The 18365-nt window shown below is 39.0% G+C and overlaps 1 protein-coding gene across 1 annotated transcript in view; it reads right to left on the minus strand.

Annotated features, from left to right (window-relative positions):
• The window catches only part of col5a2b (collagen, type V, alpha 2b), a 34575-nt gene that overhangs the window by 1412 nt on the left and 14798 nt on the right, over positions 1-18365 (minus strand). Inside the window, exons 16-43 of the mRNA XM_037696794.1 lie at positions 17956-18009; positions 17759-17857; positions 15802-15855; positions 14375-14428; positions 14242-14295; positions 13887-13940; positions 13738-13782; positions 12781-12879; positions 12595-12702; positions 11088-11141; positions 10911-10964; positions 10686-10739; positions 10531-10584; positions 10141-10248; positions 9892-9945; positions 9730-9783; positions 6810-6971; positions 6626-6733; positions 6432-6539; positions 6196-6249; positions 4759-4866; positions 4614-4667; positions 4409-4516; positions 1364-1417; positions 1176-1283; positions 753-1092; positions 479-669; positions 153-392 (exon numbers count right to left, since the gene is read on the minus strand). Coding sequence (XP_037552722.1) covers positions 153-392; positions 479-669; positions 753-1092; positions 1176-1283; positions 1364-1417; positions 4409-4516; positions 4614-4667; positions 4759-4866; positions 6196-6249; positions 6432-6539; positions 6626-6733; positions 6810-6971; positions 9730-9783; positions 9892-9945; positions 10141-10248; positions 10531-10584; positions 10686-10739; positions 10911-10964; positions 11088-11141; positions 12595-12702; positions 12781-12879; positions 13738-13782; positions 13887-13940; positions 14242-14295; positions 14375-14428; positions 15802-15855; positions 17759-17857; positions 17956-18009 — 2688 coding nt within the window. The remainder of the gene's footprint in view (positions 1-152; positions 393-478; positions 670-752; positions 1093-1175; positions 1284-1363; positions 1418-4408; positions 4517-4613; positions 4668-4758; positions 4867-6195; positions 6250-6431; positions 6540-6625; positions 6734-6809; positions 6972-9729; positions 9784-9891; positions 9946-10140; positions 10249-10530; positions 10585-10685; positions 10740-10910; positions 10965-11087; positions 11142-12594; positions 12703-12780; positions 12880-13737; positions 13783-13886; positions 13941-14241; positions 14296-14374; positions 14429-15801; positions 15856-17758; positions 17858-17955; positions 18010-18365) is intronic.

Consider the following 18365-nt stretch of genomic DNA (forward strand, 5'->3'; position numbering starts at 1 on the left):
TATATATATATATATATATATATATATATATATATATATATATACACTAGAATAAATATAACATTGCTACTTTGCGGATTCTCACTTATTGTGAAGGGGGGTTGTAACCTAACACCCGCAATAAACGAAGTAATGCTGTATTGACAACTTACGAAACAGCTGTCCTCAATGACGGTGTATCTCAGCCTGGGGTTGCCCTGAGCTCTGAGCTCTTGACCGTTGGAGCCTCGGAGGAGCAGGGCCTTCTTTAGGTCGCCGTTCTCGTCCTTAAAAGCCTTGCTGTTCTTGCAGTGGTAGGTGATGTTCTGGTGCGCCTCTTTGGATAGCAGCTGCAGCAGCTTCAGCTGAACCGCCACCGCGTTCGGCTGCTCCTCCTTGTTGCCGTAGCGGAACTAAAACGAGAAGTCAAAGATTTGTTAAAAAAAAAAAAGATCTAAAAAGGTTTGAAACAGATGACGTGCAAACGAATCTTCTTTACTTTAGTTCCACCGTTCATGTCGGCGCCAAACCAAACGGGTTTGATGGGACTGGGACTGGATTTTGTCCACCAGGCTTTACGAGGAACGTTGGGCGGATTGGCGGAGATGCAGGTTTCACCATTTTCCATGCTGCAGAACACTCTGATGGCGTCTTTGGTGCTTCCTTGGTTGGGATCTAACCAGTACTCCCCTGTAGCAAAGACCCAAGTAAAGCGTCTAATCAGAACGTGAGATGATTTAATGAATATTAATGAGAAGTAAGGAGACCCTGACCGCTCTTTTTCTGAGGGTAGCACTGCTTGATGTCTTGGCATGTTTTCGCAGGGTTCATCCTGCTTCCATCTGGACTGCGAAGGTTCTGGAGGTGACCGTTGAGGGTCTTTAACGTGGCTCGGACGCCTGTTTCGGCATGCAGGACGTTCTTATTGGGCAGAGCTTCATCTTTGTTGAATTCTGGGAGAGGATCCGCAGCGGCATCATACTCTGCGAGGTCTACAGCTTCCTGAACGTCACCGTTAGCCTCATAATCCACTGAAAAGAGCTCCTCCACAGCTGTGGTGGGAGGTCCAGGTGGGCCTGGAAGGCCAGTTGGTCCAGGTTCTCCAGGTGGACCCTGATGAAGATAAAATGAATATGCATGCTGTTTGTCTCTCACCACAAACGGATAATAAATCCTCGTGGTTTGCTTTGTGTCACCTGAGCTCCGATGTCTCCGCTGGTTCCTCTGCTTCCAGGAGCACCGGCTGCCCCAGGGTGGCCGATGTTCCCCTCCTTTCCCGGAGGACCCACCACACCTGGAGGTCCCTATGTAGGTGTAACAAAACGGAGTTTTATCGCACCCCAAAAATACTTGTATTACAATTTGTTCACGTTGTTTTGTTTACCCTCTGTCCAGCTGGTCCAACTATTCCGCGCTCTCCTGCATCTCCTGTAGCGCCCTGAAACAGAGATTATTCTTTTAGGTTCCCCTAAAGAAACAGAACCAAACTTTGGTTCTCATAAGAAATCTCTCATTGAGCTGAGTACAGAAATTGTTTGGGGGTCATGAAAAGTTTGTAGAAGTGTAAGGATGGCGCCCTCTGGTGACCGGTCCCCATTCTTACACCCCCGGGTTTCCCTGTTGATTGTCCTGATTGGTTCCACCTGCATGTCCTGTCCAGGTGTGTGTGGTTGTGTCTTGTTACTCTGTGTGTATATAAGTTTGTGTCTTTGTGTTACTCATTGTCTGGTTTCCCTCCCGAGTCCTTGGTAGTTTCCTGTGCGCCTCCTCCAGTGTTTCTGCGTGTTCTCCTGGAGTTATGTGAGTACAGCTGCCACGACAGCTTGTTATTTGGTGTTCAATTAAAGTGCTTCTTATTTTACTCTTCGAGTCTTTGAGTCCCGCCTGCATCACTGGGTTCTGCTCCAAGACCATCATCGCTGACAAGAAGAGCTTGTATATCAATGTTCAGAGTTTAAAGTCAGTCGTTGCCACCTTGTAAAATAAATCTAACTGAAAAATTCCAATTTTTCCATTTGTAGGAAAGATTTGCGGTTGTGAAAGACAGACTTTAAATAAAAACGAGCTCAATTCAGCGCTTAAAATACTTAAAATGTGCCTGACTCTCAAGCTACAAATGTGAATTATATTTGTTTACCCCTCAAATGGATTACCGTAATTTCCGGACTATAAGCCGCTACTTTTTCTCACATTTGAACAACGTGTGGCTTACACAATACTGCAACTAATTTATGTTTTTTTTTGTTTGTTTTTGTTTTTTATGGGCTAACGAGCTTAATGCCGCCAAAACATTTAGCCTCGTCACACCTGGATGCTTACATAGCTGCTCAGTACACGTCTCTCTTGGGGGTGGGGGGTGTCCTCATGACTCAATGAGACTATCTGTATGAATAAAGTTAAAAAAAAGCTGACCAATGAAATTATCAAACAGGTCACAGTTGACCAATGACACTTAGTTTTATTGGTCGACTGGGGAGGGGAGAAACTTTGTTCCCCTTCCCATTCTCTGTTGTGCCCCCCGGGGATGGGGGGTGTATTTGCAGCCACTCAAAATAAGTGTGAATTGTGCATTTAAAATGACAGCACAAGCCGTCTATGCACAGGAGGAAGATAAAGATAGAAATCAAAGACTTCCTGGTAGGCTACTGTATATACTGTATATTAAATATATATATATATTAAAAGCTTCAAAAAAATCTTTCTGTGTAAATATCTCATGTTACAATGTGGACACAACGACTTATAGACATTGCGGCCTATATATGTACAATTATTTATTTATTTTATTTAGTGGGTGTGGCTTATATTCAAGTGCGCTCAATAGTCCAAAATTACGGTAAATTGTGACAACTCAACCCCAAATCATGTTTTCATTTTCCGAATTTTAAATCTAATTTTAGATCTCAGTTGAACAGCGTTCTCCTCACTTCTGGTTTCTTAGACTTTGAGTCAAATTTCAGTGCGAGTTTCATACAAAATGAATAAAATGTAAACTAATTTTACCCCATACAAATTACAGATCTGTGTTTTCCTACAATTTAAGTTGGGTACAAAGACCTTTTTTAAATTGGATATTTTTTTTAAAAGAGAATAATTCATTAAAATTTTCTGGTTTAAAAAAAAAAAAAAAAAGTTGAAAGTTGACTATTTTTAGATGGACAATCCAAAGGTCCAACCGACTTTGTTTATTGAAATATGCCCACTAAAACAACATCAATTTTTGTTTTAGGTTAACTTTTTTTAAGCATTCCTTCAAACTGAAATCTTTTCTATACATGAATAAAATTAAAATTTTCAGTTTTTAATTTACTAGTCGGCATTTCACGGTAATCATTAACAATTAACTTTTTTTTTCTGGGGGGTGGGTGGGGAATATGTAAGTACTGTGATATTTAGCTCACATTTTCTGTCAAAATATACCTGTAATTATAATGTTAGAAGTTTGGCTTCAGTGTTGTGCAGCTTTTTTTTTTTTTTAAACAGCCTGAAGCTTTATGTGTTTTATACTCCCAAAGCTACATTACTAACATAAATGTTCAAAAGTTATGGTATAATTTTTTTTTTTTTCCCCTCTTCTTCTTTTGGCTGCTCCCTGCGTCACCACAGCGAACTAAGTCGCATGGAGACATGGCAGTTATTTTTATGCCGGATGCCCATCCTGACGCAACCACAGACCACCGAGCTACCACAGCCCTCTGTGTGGAGCAGAGAGCTGCTAGGACACCCAGAGGAGCAGATGGTGGGGGTTAAGGGCCTTGCTCAAGGGCCCAGAGTGGGACGAATGAGGGCGGGGGTGCTTAAACTAGCCCACCCACATTTTTGATGTTGTCGGTACCGGGGCTTGAACTGGCTATGTTCCGATCACTGGCCCACCTTCTCTAACCTCTGCGCCACCACCCCCCCATGGTATAATTATGCATATACTGTATTTTTTGGACTATAAGGCACACTTCAGGTCTCTCGTGTAAATGAGTCCCTGAGGCTCAATGGGATTAACCTGTCTAAATAAAGGTTGAATGAAAAAAAAAAAAAAATCCTTAAATTTACTCAAAAACTGACAGTGAGCCTTATAATCCAGTGCACCTTTATTAACTCTGGATGTGCTTACTGACCTTGAACCGATTTTATGTGGTACAAGCATGTTAGGCCTATTGGTAACTCTAAATTGTCCCTAGGTGTGAGTGAGAGAGTGAATGGTTGTTTGTCTCGTTTGTCTCTACTGTATGTGGCCCTGTGATGGACTTGTGACCCGTCCAGGGTGTACCCCGCCCCTCGCACAGTGATTGATGGACATGGGCACCGGCGACCCCCGTGACTCAAAATGGAATAAGCGGGTAAAGATAATGGATGGATGGATGGACTCATTTATACCAAGAAAGATGACTCTAAATGCACTCTGTTTTTATTTAAACATAAACATTTTCCTTACTGTGATTCCTGGTAGACCCTGGAGTCCTGTAAATCCTCTGTGACCTTTCTGACCCCTCTCTCCTTGGTCTCCAGTGCCTCCTTTCTCTCCTTGTGGTCCTTGGGGGCCCTTGGCACCAACACAGTGTCACCGTTCAACTCAATGGATAAAAAACGACTCAAATAAACAGTAATGTTTGGCATTGTGAGGTGAAAAATAGTCTTACCACTTTCCCCCTAACTCCAGGTTGTCCTTGGGGTCCTGGAGGACCTCTATCACCCTAAACCCAATCAAACAAAAAGACACAATAAAAGATAATGGCGAAAGGTTGGCAGATGTAAAGTCGAATCAAAGACAGGTGTAAAACTCACATTTGTGCCACTTTGACCAGGACCGCCTGTTAGTCCCACCGGACCCTCATTACCTGGAGACCCAGAAACTCCAGGCAAACCCTCTGGACCTGGGTTTCCTTTATCTCCCTGAAAACACAAAACATTGATTTGTTCATATTGACAAACCTGTCCACTCACTCACTAGAGGAACGCAATATGAGCCAAAATGCTCTAACCAGCTAAAAGTACGAACTATTTCTCAGATCGGAAGCAAAGTTCGACACAATGGTACTTTAGCTATTTAATGATCCGAATGGTGTGCCACAAGGCTCAATTTTAGGACACATTCTTTTTGCAATTTATATACATAATGTAGGTCACAACATTCCTGATGCATCCTTGTATCTCTATGCTGACGATACAGTTGTTTATTGCCGAGCGAACACAGCTGCCAAGGTTTTCCAGCTTCTACAGTCTGCATTTGACAACATTCAGTCAAACCTATTCCATCTCAAACTGGTGCTAAATGCTGATAAAACCAAGGAGATGTTGTTTTCCAACCAAAAGTTGGTGCCAGCAGCTCTTCCCCTTATCTCATCCATGCATGGTGTTCTTATTGAGTTTGTGGATTCTTACAAATACTTGGGAATTTTTATTTATGCACATCTCTCTTTTCAGCCGCATGTTGAAAGCTTGATAAAAAAAAACTGAAATTGAAACTGATTTTCTTTTTCAGAAATAGATCTTGCTTAACTCTGAATGCCAGGAAATGCCTTGTAGTTGCTACTTTTCTACCAGCTATCGATTATGGTGACGTTATTTACATAAATGTCCCTACAAGCTCCTTGCTGATGTTGGATGCTGTCTATCATGGTGCGCTAAGATTCATAACTGGTTGTAACTACCGTACCCATTACTGCACTCTGTACTCATTGGTCAGTTGGTCATTATCTATACATAGGCTCTCTCACTGGTACATCTTCATGTATAAATCACTCCTTGGTCTGCTGCCTTCTTATATCTCCTCCCACATGTCACGCCGTCAATGCAGTTACGGTGTGCATTCTCAGGGATTCATTACCTGCAGCGTTCCCTCAGTACGGACTGAATTTGGCAAAAAGGCAATTTCTTACACTGCTCCTGTAACACCTTGCAAAAAGACTTGACTCTATCGATTTTGATTTATTTAAGGTATTTTCAACATTTGGATTCAAGGATTCAACGTCACACCCACAATTTTCTTAAATTTCCCGTTTTATGCACAATTATTGTACTTTGTAATAGCTGCTAACTAAATCAACTGCTAAATCAACAATTTCCTGCAGGATCAGTAAAGTTCTATCTTATCTCAACTCCGAGCGTTTTATTCTACTTGGAGTCGGTTTAGACAAATAAGGCCTGACTGTGCTGAACCTGCTTCGTAGCCTGAACCTGTCTGACAGAACACAAACTCAGGAACAGTGGTTTTACTCTCACCCTTTCTCCTAGAAGACCATCTTTACCAGGGGCCCCTTCTGCTCCAGCAATACCCTGGAAAAATGACATGAAACACGCTCATGCAACAACTACAAACACATTTGGGATATTGTAAGGCTGAACCTAACTCAACAAAAGTTCATCACATCTGCAGCTCTTAGATGCAATGATTAGTAGGTGATTAATGTTTGCACAAAAGTAGCCGAAATGTATTTGCTGTGGCCAAAAGGGCAAACCTCAGGGCCAGCGTCTCCTCTTGGCCCGGTGGTCCCTGGTAAACCAACCCCACCAGCTGGACCTCTGGATCCTTGAGCTCCAGGAGTTCCTGCTTTTCCCGGTGGACCCTGTGGAACAAATACATGTAAAAACTCCCATCTAAGTCGAGAAGCAACACCAACACTGCGATAATCAAGAAACATTATGCACTCACAGCGGGACCAGGCAGTCCCACCAAGCCCGACTCTCCTCTGACTCCGGGCTGGCCCACAATTCCTCGCTGTCCTGAGACACCAGCCGGCCCCGGAGGCCCATCAGGACCCTGACAGAGAAAGCGCAAGAGCACTTTAACAACTGGAATGTGTTGGAAAAGCAGAAAGTGCTTCTCTTTTCCTTACCAGAGGCCCGTCCTCTCCTGAGTCTCCCTTCTCTCCGGGAGTGCCTTGTAGACCCGGTGGTCCTCTCTCACCTTGCCGCCCCATGGCCCCATTCTCTCCTAGAACTCCAGAAGGACCCTTCTTTCCTGGAGTGCCTATAGGCCCATCTGCCCCAACAGATCCCTGAACACAAACACACACCAAATACCTTTAAATATTCACTGGTTTTCCAACATCGGCACTAGTTTGAAATAAAGAATGCATGCGTTAAAAATTAAATCAAAGTTTATACAAAATCACTATTCTCGTATTTCTTCATGAAATAGTTGCACACCACTTAACATATAAACTGGGCTTTAATAAAAACAAACACGTAAAAACAACTAGGCAAAATTTTATGGCTTTTTGTTCAATTTCAAGATAAATCATAAAAAAAAATGATGATGGAAGAAGCAAGGAATGAACAAACAAACAAATTAAAGACGTAACTAAATGTTAGACCTAAAATGGAAAATCTTCAAGTTCAAGGTTTTTTATGTCATTCGCATCACATGTGGTACATAAGGTGGAATGAAACTGTGTACTCCAGGTCAAAGTTACACAAAACATTTTTTTAGCAAAAATATAAAGTATAAAAAGAAGCAGTATATAAGGATCTAAGATATACACTAAGATATACGCTAAATGAAAGTTAAACAATATGCTAAAACATCTAAGATACACGCTGAACACTAATAATGTAAAATAACGCAGTATATTAAACAGCAGCCCAAACATGAGACTGAGATCTGGACATATTTAAGACTTTGTAAGGTTGAAAATTAAGACTCTCCAATTTATGAATTTTGAAGCCTTTGAAGAAAATGATAAAGTGAAAAACACAAATCAGGTTGCCGATTGGTCCGTTGCTAATGATCCTACTGGACATGCTGACAGATGGCATCAAGGCTCCGACTCTTGCAAAAAAAACCCCCATGTTTTATTGGCCCGTTTAAGTATAATAATTTATTCCATATTTATTCAATATTTTGGTGAGAACTGAGTTTCCTTACAAAACCATAATGATGGTTTTTAAACTTTTCAGGGGTGCTGAGTTACAACTTAGGGGTTCTTGAGCATCCCCAAAAAGAGGCTAAAATCGCCACTGATGGGGGGACAAAACATGTGTTCAATCATACCAAAATTACTCCATAAAATGGCAATTATTTTATTTTCAGCGTGCTGTAGATTAAAAATTATACCAGAGTATTAGGGCCACGCTAAGAACAACAAAAACAAAAATATTACATTGCGAGAAAAAAGTCATAAAATTACAAGAATAAAATCATAGTATTAGGAGAATAAAGTCGTACAACAATAAAGTCATAAGATTATGATAATAAAGTTGTTGCATTGTGAGAATAAAGTTGTACGAGAATAAAGTCATAACATTATGAGAATAAAGTCGTTTAGCCTTGCAGTCGACCACTTCCAGAAAGCTCCTCTTCCACAAAAGAAGCAACATCTACCAAATCCATGTTTCTTTCTTCGAAACAGACATAGTCATTTGCACAATCATGTCAAAGTCCTGATACTGATAATAATCTAATGCTGATGTGCTAACAGATTAAGACTTTCCTTATTTGTAAAACCATTATCAAAGTATAACTTAACAAGATGCTCAACATTCATCATTTTACCACAGTTGTAAGACTACTTTTTCGTGTCAAAGTTCTGATAATATGGTAATTTTACACATTTATTCTCATAATATTTCAACTTTATTCTCGTACGACTTTATTTTCGTAATTTACAACGTTATTCTTGTAATACTATAACTTTATTCTCATATTATGTCAACTTTATTCTCGTAATATTTCAATTTTATTCTTGTACAACATAATTTTTGTAATATTACAACTTTATTCTTGTAATACTACAACTTTATTCTCGTAATGTTACAACTTTATTCTCGTAATACTAAGAATTTATTCTCGTAATATTTCAACTTTATTCTCATAATACTATGACTTTATTCTCATAATGTTTTTACTTTGTTTTCATACGGCTTTATTTTCGTAATTTACAACTTTATTCTCGTAATACTATGACTTTATTCTCATTATTTCAACTTTTATCTCCTAATACTACAACTTTATTCTCGTAATATTTCGACTTTATTCCTGTACGACTCTATTTTTGTATTAATATGACTTTATTCTTGTAATTTTTCAACTATATTCTCGTAATATTTCGACTTTATTCCCATACGACTCTATTTTCATAATATTACGACTTTATTCTTGTAATACTATGACTTTATTTTCTTAATGTTACAACTTTATTCTCATAATATTACAACTTTATTCTCGTAAAATTTTGACTTTATTCTCGTAATACTACGACTTTATTCTCATTTTATTTCGACTTTATTCTTGTAATATTATTACAACTTTATTCTTGTAATACTACGACTTTATTTTCATAATATTATGACTTTATTCTCATATGACTTTATTTTTGTAATATTACAACTTTATTTTCATAATACTATGACTTTATTCTCATTATTTCAACTTTATTCTTGTAATATTTCTATTTTATTCTTGTACGACTTTATTTTTGTAATACTACTACTTTATTTTCGTAATATTATGACTTTATTCTTGTAATATTTCAACTTTATTCTCGTATGACTTTATTTTTGTAATTTCAAGACTTTTTTTCGCAATGTAATTTTATTTGTTTGGCCCTAATACTCCGTTGTAAAAAAAAAATCAATTTAAACCATTAAAATGAATATAAAAGATTTTGAGCGTTTGTTTCTGTGGCAGTTTCTCAAACGCTTAAGTCTTTGCATTCAGCTTTTCAAACTTTTTTTTTTTTTAAATCTACATTATTCCCAATTGTTACCCATCACATTAAGTGTTTTATCTCAAGCAGGTCAACTGGTGCAACTCACAGGGGCGCCAGGGGGACCAACTTTTCCAGGCAGCCCAGGAAATCCAGGAGATCCCTGCACAAAGGAAGAAGTGTAAAACCTACAGTTAGTTATGTTGAAAAAAAGTTTTTTTTTAACTGAACTTTTCTGGGTTTCAGTATTTTAATCTGAAATTTCACTCACAGCTTGACCCTGCGATCCTCTGGCACCTTTCAGCCCCGACACACCAACAGGACCCTACAAACACAAGTAGATCCGCTTCAATATTTGAAATTAATCAAAAATCTTGATCCCGTCAGCCTAACCTACAAAGGTAGAAATATCCGAACCTTTATACATGCAATGCGTCGGCTACATCTTCAGAGAAGTGATACTACGATCATTTCAGACAAAAAAACAAGTAGACTTTATTGAATTTTTTAAAACCTGTACCTGTTCTCCTGGCTTCCCAGCCATCCCTTGTGGTCCAGGAGATCCACTTTCTCCTTTCTGACCTGGCTCTCCTGTTTCACCTTTGACCCCAGGCTGACCATCTGAACCCTGAAACAGAAACGAACAGAAGATTACGTTTCACTTCCAAGAAGCTAATTTCACTTACCGTATTTTTCGGACTTAAATTCCTTTAATTTTCTCAAAAATCAACAGTGAGCCTTATATATTAATTCTGGTTGTGCTTACTGACCTCGAACTGATTTTATGTGGTACACGGTGCTCAGACGAACTTGTTTCACTTAATGCACCGTATAATTAGGTGCGCCTTATAGTCCGAAAAATAGGGTAATTAAAAAAAAATATATTATTTGTGTTTTAATGTCCGCTTACAGAAGGTCCAGGAAATCCAGCAGCCCCGATCGGCCCAAGATCACCTGTAGATCCCTGTTAATGTCGTCAAGCACAAATGTAGGGTCATCAAGCTGATAAATAATCATAATAAAACTCAGTTTAATGTTATTTAATGTGCAAAAGGCTCAACTGACAGGGGTTCCTCTTGAGCCTCGACGTCCTGCTGGTCCTGGTGGGCCAGTTTCACCCTGAAAGGACAAAATTTAATACGCATTTAATGATAAGAATTCTTAAACAACTGATTCAAAACTATTTATTTTTGCTTTTTAACATCTTTTCCATTAATTATGTTAGTTTGTAGCAAATAATATAATGCTGACAGATTGTATTTTAATGTTAAAAAAAAATGATGGACGCACCTTTTCTCCATTTGGTCCCCCGGGACCAACAGGTCCAACAGGACCAACAAGCCCCTTTATAAAAGAATAACAATATGAGATTAAAATATAACGTGTATTTTAGAATCAAGTTTAAAAGTCCTGTATGTTTTACGTTATTTTGCCAAACAGACGGTGTAGATTTTGTAAATGACTCACCCTCGCACCGTCAGCTCCTGCTTTTCCTTCAAGTCCTTTCTCACCAACAGAACCCTGGTAAAAGAAATCAGCATTAAAAATCTCAGAACTTAATACAATGATCCTGTATCCTTCCATCCATCCTTCCACCCATCCACCCATCTTTCCTTCCATCCATCCACCCATCTTTCCTTCCATCCATCCACCCATCCATACATCCATCCTTCCTTACTTCCATCCTTCCACCCATCCATCCATCCACCCATCCTTCCACCCATCCATCCTTCCACTCATCCATCCACCCATCCTTCCTTACTTCTATCCTTCCATCCATCCATCCATCATCCATCCATCCATCCATCCATCCACCCATCCTTCCTTCCATCCATCCACCCATCCTTCCTTCCATCCATCCATTCACCCACCCTTCCTTCCATCCATTCATCCTTCCATCCATCCACCATCCTTCCTTACTTCCATCCATCTAGCCAGCCAACCATCCATCATCCAGCCATCTATCTATACATCCTTCCTTCCATCCATTCATCCATTCCTCCATCCTTCCATCCATTCATCCTTCCTTCCATCCATCCATTCTTCCATTCATCCATCCATCCATCCATCCACCCATCCTTTCTTACTTCCATCCTTCCATCCTTCCTTCCATCTGTCTATCCATACATACATACATCCTTCCTTCCTTCCTTCCATCCATCCATCCATCCATCCATTTTTTTAATCCGCTTTTTCCTTTCGGGGTTGCGGGGAAACTGGTGCTCATACCCAGCAGTCACTATCAAAGAGGTGGGGGACACCCTGGACAGGTGTCTTGTCCATCCCAGGGACACGTAGAGACAAACAACCATGCACTCTCTCACTCACACCTAGGGACAATTTAGATTTTAATCCTTAATAGATTTATTGTCGTATCTGTTTTTTTTTTTTTTTTGTAGATGATCTGATTATGTTAATGTTAAAGGATTCCTTAGATAGAGAACTTCACTAATTGGCTTTTCTTTGTATGTGAATGTTTCTGTAAAGACTTTGTTGTGAACTGGCGCTATCTGAATTGAATTAATGTAGATTCTCAGTGATCAGGAACTTAACAAACCTAAGAATTTTTTTTTAAGGGAACTGGACTTCTTGTATTGTTTTGCTTTGTTTATGTAAGCGAAACTGACATGTAAATCCCTCCCACCCCTCTCTCCTGAGGGTCATTAGGGTCTCTGTCGGTCTGGTCCACATAGGAGACGTTTTGGTCTCATGCACCAAAGTTAAAATTGCTGTGAACTGTAATGTATGTTCTAGAAAGTTGGACTCTGAAACCTTCTCGCCATCAGAAGTTAGATGGTTTAAGATAACAAGGACCATAATAACTCTCAGAAGGGAGGGTGATTTGCATGTTAGTTCAAATTAAGCAAAAATGGAGCAACTGATTGTTGTTTTAAAGATGACACAAATGCAAGGCCATAAGAGTTTTATTTATTTTTTATATTTTAAAATCATTCATTTTTGTGGATTAACTTACAGCATCTCCCTTTGGTCCTGAGGGTCCTGGTACCCCTCTCTCCCCTGGCATCCCTTGAAGTCCAGGACCACCTGGCTCTCCAGCAGCACCCTTTGGACCTGGGTTACCCTGATTTGTGTAATACAGCAGGAATTATCACAAGAAATGTGTCAGTTTAAAATGTGTTTTTTTTTACCCAAATGATACCTTGGCCCCATCTGGTCCTGGTGCTCCTGGACTTCCTTTAGGTCCCAGCAGCCCATTGGGCCCAGTTTCACCTCTTTCTCCTGGAGGGCCTCTTTCTCCCTGTTAAAACAGCCAATACTTAAAGACACACAACTGTTTCTCTAGGCCTGTCACAGTAAAAAAAAATGTTGCTAGGCGATTAATCGTCTCAGAAATTATTGTGATAAACGATAATATTGATTGAAATTTGGCAATAATTAGTCATTATTGTCAAATAACTTAAGAATGTCTGTTAATTTGTTTTGAGTGTAGTACCTTTTGCGACCACCGGATAGCAGTTTAAGACTGTTTGAACTGAAGGATGGATAGTGAGGGAGCGAGCAGCGCGTCTCTTTAAGAAAAATGGGAGGGAGGCCCCTTGACGTGACATGGGCTGTCTCCTGTTCTCAAAATGGCAGACGCTTGGTGTGGTTTTAGCTCTTTAGCATAGGATTTTTCACACAAAGCTTTTAATAAAAAATCAGTAAACAAGTTCTCAGCTCCTTTTTGCAGAGAAAAACAACTATAGATGAAGGCACAGGTTTCAACCATGAATTTTGGAACTTCGACAAGATGGAATTTTTTTCCCGAGGTCGGCCAGTTAGCTTAGTTTGTAGCTTAGCTTCTTATCTTAGCTGCTTTTAACAGTCCAAAAACGCGATTTTGGACAGTTAAAATGAATTTTAAAGAGAAAAGAGTAAGGGAGGGGTCAGTGAAGAACACCAGCTTTTTTGTCTTCCAGTGTCTTCAGTAGAAAGAGAGAGACACGAAGAAATGGTAAAGCCGATAAATGAAAATGAGGTTGATAATTTTCATTTATTATGTGATTAATTGATTTATTGTTCATCGTGACAGGACTATGTTTCTCACTGCATTAAACAACAAAATATGCCTGAATTAAACAACAATATTAGAGCTTGACATGATTAATGGACCTACTCTTGGACCTGTTCCCCCAGCAGCACCAATTTCTCCCGCAAGACCCTGCAAAAACATCAAAACAAATCAACATTAAACAAATATTAATGTAATTTTGTATAAAACTTAAGGTTATGTTTAAATAAATTAACATTGACACTTTGTTGTACCTCATCGCCTGGTTTACCACCCTCTCCAGGTGGTCCTGGTGGTCCAGGCAAACCCTAAAAACCAGACACAAAGACAAAAACGTAAACCGATAAATTATCACACTAGTTCACTTAAGAGTTAATTTTGAGTTTTACCCTGTTTATAAATTAATGCTAAACGCTTATTCCTTTATACTGACACAAAATAAACAATAAAAATGTCATAAATGCAAGTTTAAATGAAAAAAGTCAGATTTTCTGTAACTGGACAAATAAGTTTTACTTAAAGATTTCCCTTCTCCCATTCCAGCCTTGTTTTCTCGTGTATAAATTAAATTACATTTTAATTACGAGTGCGCAAATAACAGATGTTTACCTGAAAACCGCTCACTCCTTGAGGTCCCTGTTCACCTCTTTTTCCTGCAGGACCCTGGAGAAAAGCAAAATTATTATAAAATAATCTAATATTAGTTTTAAGTATTAAAATTTCTCTAGAGTTGGGCACTTACGGCTGGACCAGGTGGACCAGCAGCTCCTGTCTCTCCATCTTTTCCATTAAGTCCCTAAAAGACAAAAATAAGCATTTACCAAAAAAAAGGTCAAACTTCTTTAATAACATAATAATAAAGTAGAAGAATTGTATTGTGCGAATGCTTATTGCAGAAGAACTTGCTGAAAAACAGCTGACATTGGCTAAAAACATGCTGAACTGTAGCTGAAATGAAGAACTAGCCTGAAGTAGCAGAAGAAAGCAGAAATAACACATATTTGCTGAAATAGGTTGAAATAAGCAGAAATTAGCATAAAAATGAGGAAATTAGCTTAAAAAAGTTGAAATGAGCAAAAAATAGCTGAAAAGTAGCTGAAAAAGCAAAAAGAAGTTTAAACTACCAAAATGAAGTGGAATGAGCTGAAATGAGTTCAAAAGAGGTGGAATTAGCTAAAAATGCAAAAATTAGCATACAAACAGCTAAATAGTAGCTGAAATAGCAGAACTTAGCAGAAAAAAGCTGAAACAAGCATAGAGAAGTATAAAGAAGTTAATTAGCCTGAAAGTAGCAGAAATTACCACAAAAAACTTGAATTTATCTTAAAACTGCTGAAATTAGCTAAAATTTATTTTGAAAATAGTGGCTTCAAAGGTAGAACAAGCTTAAATTATCATAAAAAAGCAGAAAGAACATGTTTTCCCAATTAGGCTGAAACAAGCAGAAATAAGCATGAATAAATAGAAATCAGGAAAAGCTGAAATTAGCAACAAAAAGAAAAAACAGCTGAAAAGTAGCTAAAAACGCAGAAAGAAGCTGAAATTATAAGAAGGATATGGAGAGAGCATAGTTTTGCTCAATTATGCTGAAAAAAGTTTAAATGAGTACAAAAATGTGGAATTCATTGAAAAAGCTTAAATTAGCATAAAACAGCTAAGTAGTCTCTGGAATAGTAGAAAAGCTGAAACTTGCATAAATAAGCTGAAACAGAATAACAAGCTGAAATTAGCAGAAAGAAGTTAGAAGAAGCACAAAAATGTAGTTAGCAGAAAAAATCTGAAAGGAGTACAAAACAGATGAAAAAAACAGCTGAAATTTGCTGAAAGTAGCTGATTTAAAAAAAATTGCACAAGGAAGCTGAAATAAGCTAAAGCAGAACAAAATGTGAAAGGAACAGTCAAAGGATGTAAACAGATCTAAAGATGTGAACGACGGAAAATGAGCTCAGTTCATTTTTGATTAGAAAAAAGTGGCAGAAAAGGCTAAATATTTCAAAAAGCTAAAGTTGCACCAATACCAAAAGTCATAGCAGGATTGTCCTGAAAGAGCTGAACATTTTGATTTATGATTTTTTGAAATGGCACAAAAACGAGAATCACTTCGAAAAACGTATGGAAGAATAATGGATCACAATGGTGTGAATGCTTCACACCATAAAACAAACTCACCCTTGGACCTGGAGCTCCAGCACTTCCAGCCTCTCCAATTTTCCCAGCATCACCCTGGTAAAAAAAACAAAAAAAACAAACAAACAAGAGTGTAAGCACAAAAATCAAACTGTTTTTGGATTTCTTAAGCTGTTTAAACAATCGTTTTCTTTAAGTCAAGCTTTTACGTGTAGTTTGCTTTCAGTTAAGGGAAAAGAAGAGTCCCCCCTCCTTCAGTTCTAAGTCTTTTTGGACCAGGACACATTGATAATCGTCTCATTTTCACCAGAAATTGTTCAAATTGAGACAAGTGTACAAAAACACTCAACAGATTCAATCATGTTGATATTTATTCAACAAAAACTGAACCAAAAAGAAACAGCTGTGTGCAAAAATCCAGATCCAGCATCAGACTCTAACATGGTTATGGAGGAATTTTGGCCCACTCTTCTTTCGGGCGTTGCTTCAGTTCATTGATGTTCCTGCACAGCTCTCTGAAGGTCCCACCACAGCGTTTCAGTCCAGTTCAGGTTCTGGACTTTGACTGGATCTTTGATTCTTTTCTTTTTGAGCCGTTCAGTTGTCGATCAGCTGCTGTGTTTGGCTCATTGTCCAGTTGGACACATTTTGGTCCAAACTGTTGGACAGATGTCCTCACATTTGACTGTAGAACCGTTTGATCTACAGAGAAGTTTAGATCGACTCAATGTCTGCTAAGAGCCCAAACCATTAGCCTTCCACCACCGTGCTGACAACTGGTATGATGTTTGTTCCAGTATGATGTGTTTTATTCCTCCAGTTATGCTGCTGTGCATTCTGTGTAAACATCTCTCCTTTGGTCTGGTTTTGTTCCAGAAGTCTTGCAGCTCCTTCAGATGAAACCTTTTAAATCTGAGTGGTAGTGCCGTGTTGTTTTTAAAAGTAATTTTCCTGCAGCCCTTTCAAACAAACCATACTGATTTAATCATCCCATCATGACTGTTGACCTTTGACCTGTTAATTGAGGCCTCTAGTCGCAGACTGAGCTCATGTCTACAAGCATTGCACAGTCTGACCTTGGGGTGAATTTGCTAAAATGTCAACACTTAAGAAGCTGTTGTGGTTTATGGTTTCTTGTTAGTGATCTGTTTTTTAGTATCTCTGTTTCTTATCCAACAAAGTTCAGTCAGGTCATATGGACGATTTTTTTTTTTTTTTGAGACGTTTTGTCCTTCATCCAAAGGACTTCATCAGTCCGAGGTGCCACTCAGTCCCAAAAGCAGCACACTCACATAGTGGACCAACCAGTTTGCTGGTGATAAGATGGTTCCTGGGGCCTGTCCTCTCCCCTGTCGGCTCCTCTGAAGCAGCCATAGCCAAAGTGGTTCAAAACATCAAAGTTCATGCGCAATAACCCAGGTAGAAAATCCAACAAAGTTCAGTCAGGTCATCTGGACGGTTTATTTTTATGTTGAGACATTTCATCCTTCATCCAAAGGACTTCTTCAGTATGAGGAGCCACGACAAACGGAATCCCACAAGCAGCACACCCACATAGTGGACCAATCGGTTTGCTGGTGATGACCTGACTGAACTTTGTTGGATTTTCTACCTGGATTATTGAGCATGACCTTTGATCTGTTTCTCATCCTTGAACTGGAGTTATTTCTGATCATGAATCTTACTTCCTGTTTCACTTTATTGAGCTGTTTCCCCTGAGTTCTTTTTATTTACTGTCAGTTTTTTGGGCTACATCAGGTCCCTGTTTGGAATTGCTTCATCAGTGTTTATTAGAGTTCCTAGATTTCTTTGTTCTTTGTCAGATCCTGCCAAGTTCTGTCTGTGTTGAAAGAGTTGGACTTTGTTTTTTTTCCCCATGACTCTTCGGATTCTACCTCATTTTCATCAAAAAGAGGAACAATACTACCACTCTCTGTCCCATACCTCCAATAATGCCTAATTACAATCTCCATCAGATCTCAAACACACTCATACAAACCGTGAAGCCCTTTGGTCCTGGCAGACCCATGGTTCCTGCTGCTCCTCTGTTCCCAGTAGAACCAGCTGAGCCTGGTTTGCCATCTTCTCCTGCTAAGCCCTATAATGATGAGGAGAATTGGTAATTAAAAATAAACAATAATGTTGCAAATACATCAGCACTCTCTACATTTGGAGAAAGCGTAAAACATTGCGTACCATCGGTCCTGGTCTTCCCTCTGCTCCCTGAGCACCAATTGGTCCTGAGAGACCCTGTGAAAAAAAAAATGCATGAGGATTTTAAACATCTAGATGTTTTTTCCCTTCTTCTGGAAATTTTCGGAAACTGTCGGAAAGTAATCGTTGGATGCACATCCAAAACAAATACATTTTTGAAGTCAGCCCATTTCAAAATGGCCGTCACAGCTAAATGACATACAAAAACAATAAAATGGCTCAAAGTCTGACAGCTTTACAGATATTGACCTCGACTTTGATGTGGCAATACATTCTTTGAGCACTAAAACGTCTTGCAAGATCTTTCATCGTCACATCATTGGCTCGCTCACGTCATTCACAGGCTTGGACCAGAACAGCTTTCACACTGTTCTTTCTCAACATAACATGAG

Source organism: Nematolebias whitei, chromosome 23, assembly GCF_014905685.2.
Source record: "Nematolebias whitei isolate Nwh7 chromosome 23, NemWhi1, whole genome shotgun sequence".
NCBI classification, from domain to species: Eukaryota; Metazoa; Chordata; class Actinopteri; order Cyprinodontiformes; family Rivulidae; genus Nematolebias; species Nematolebias whitei.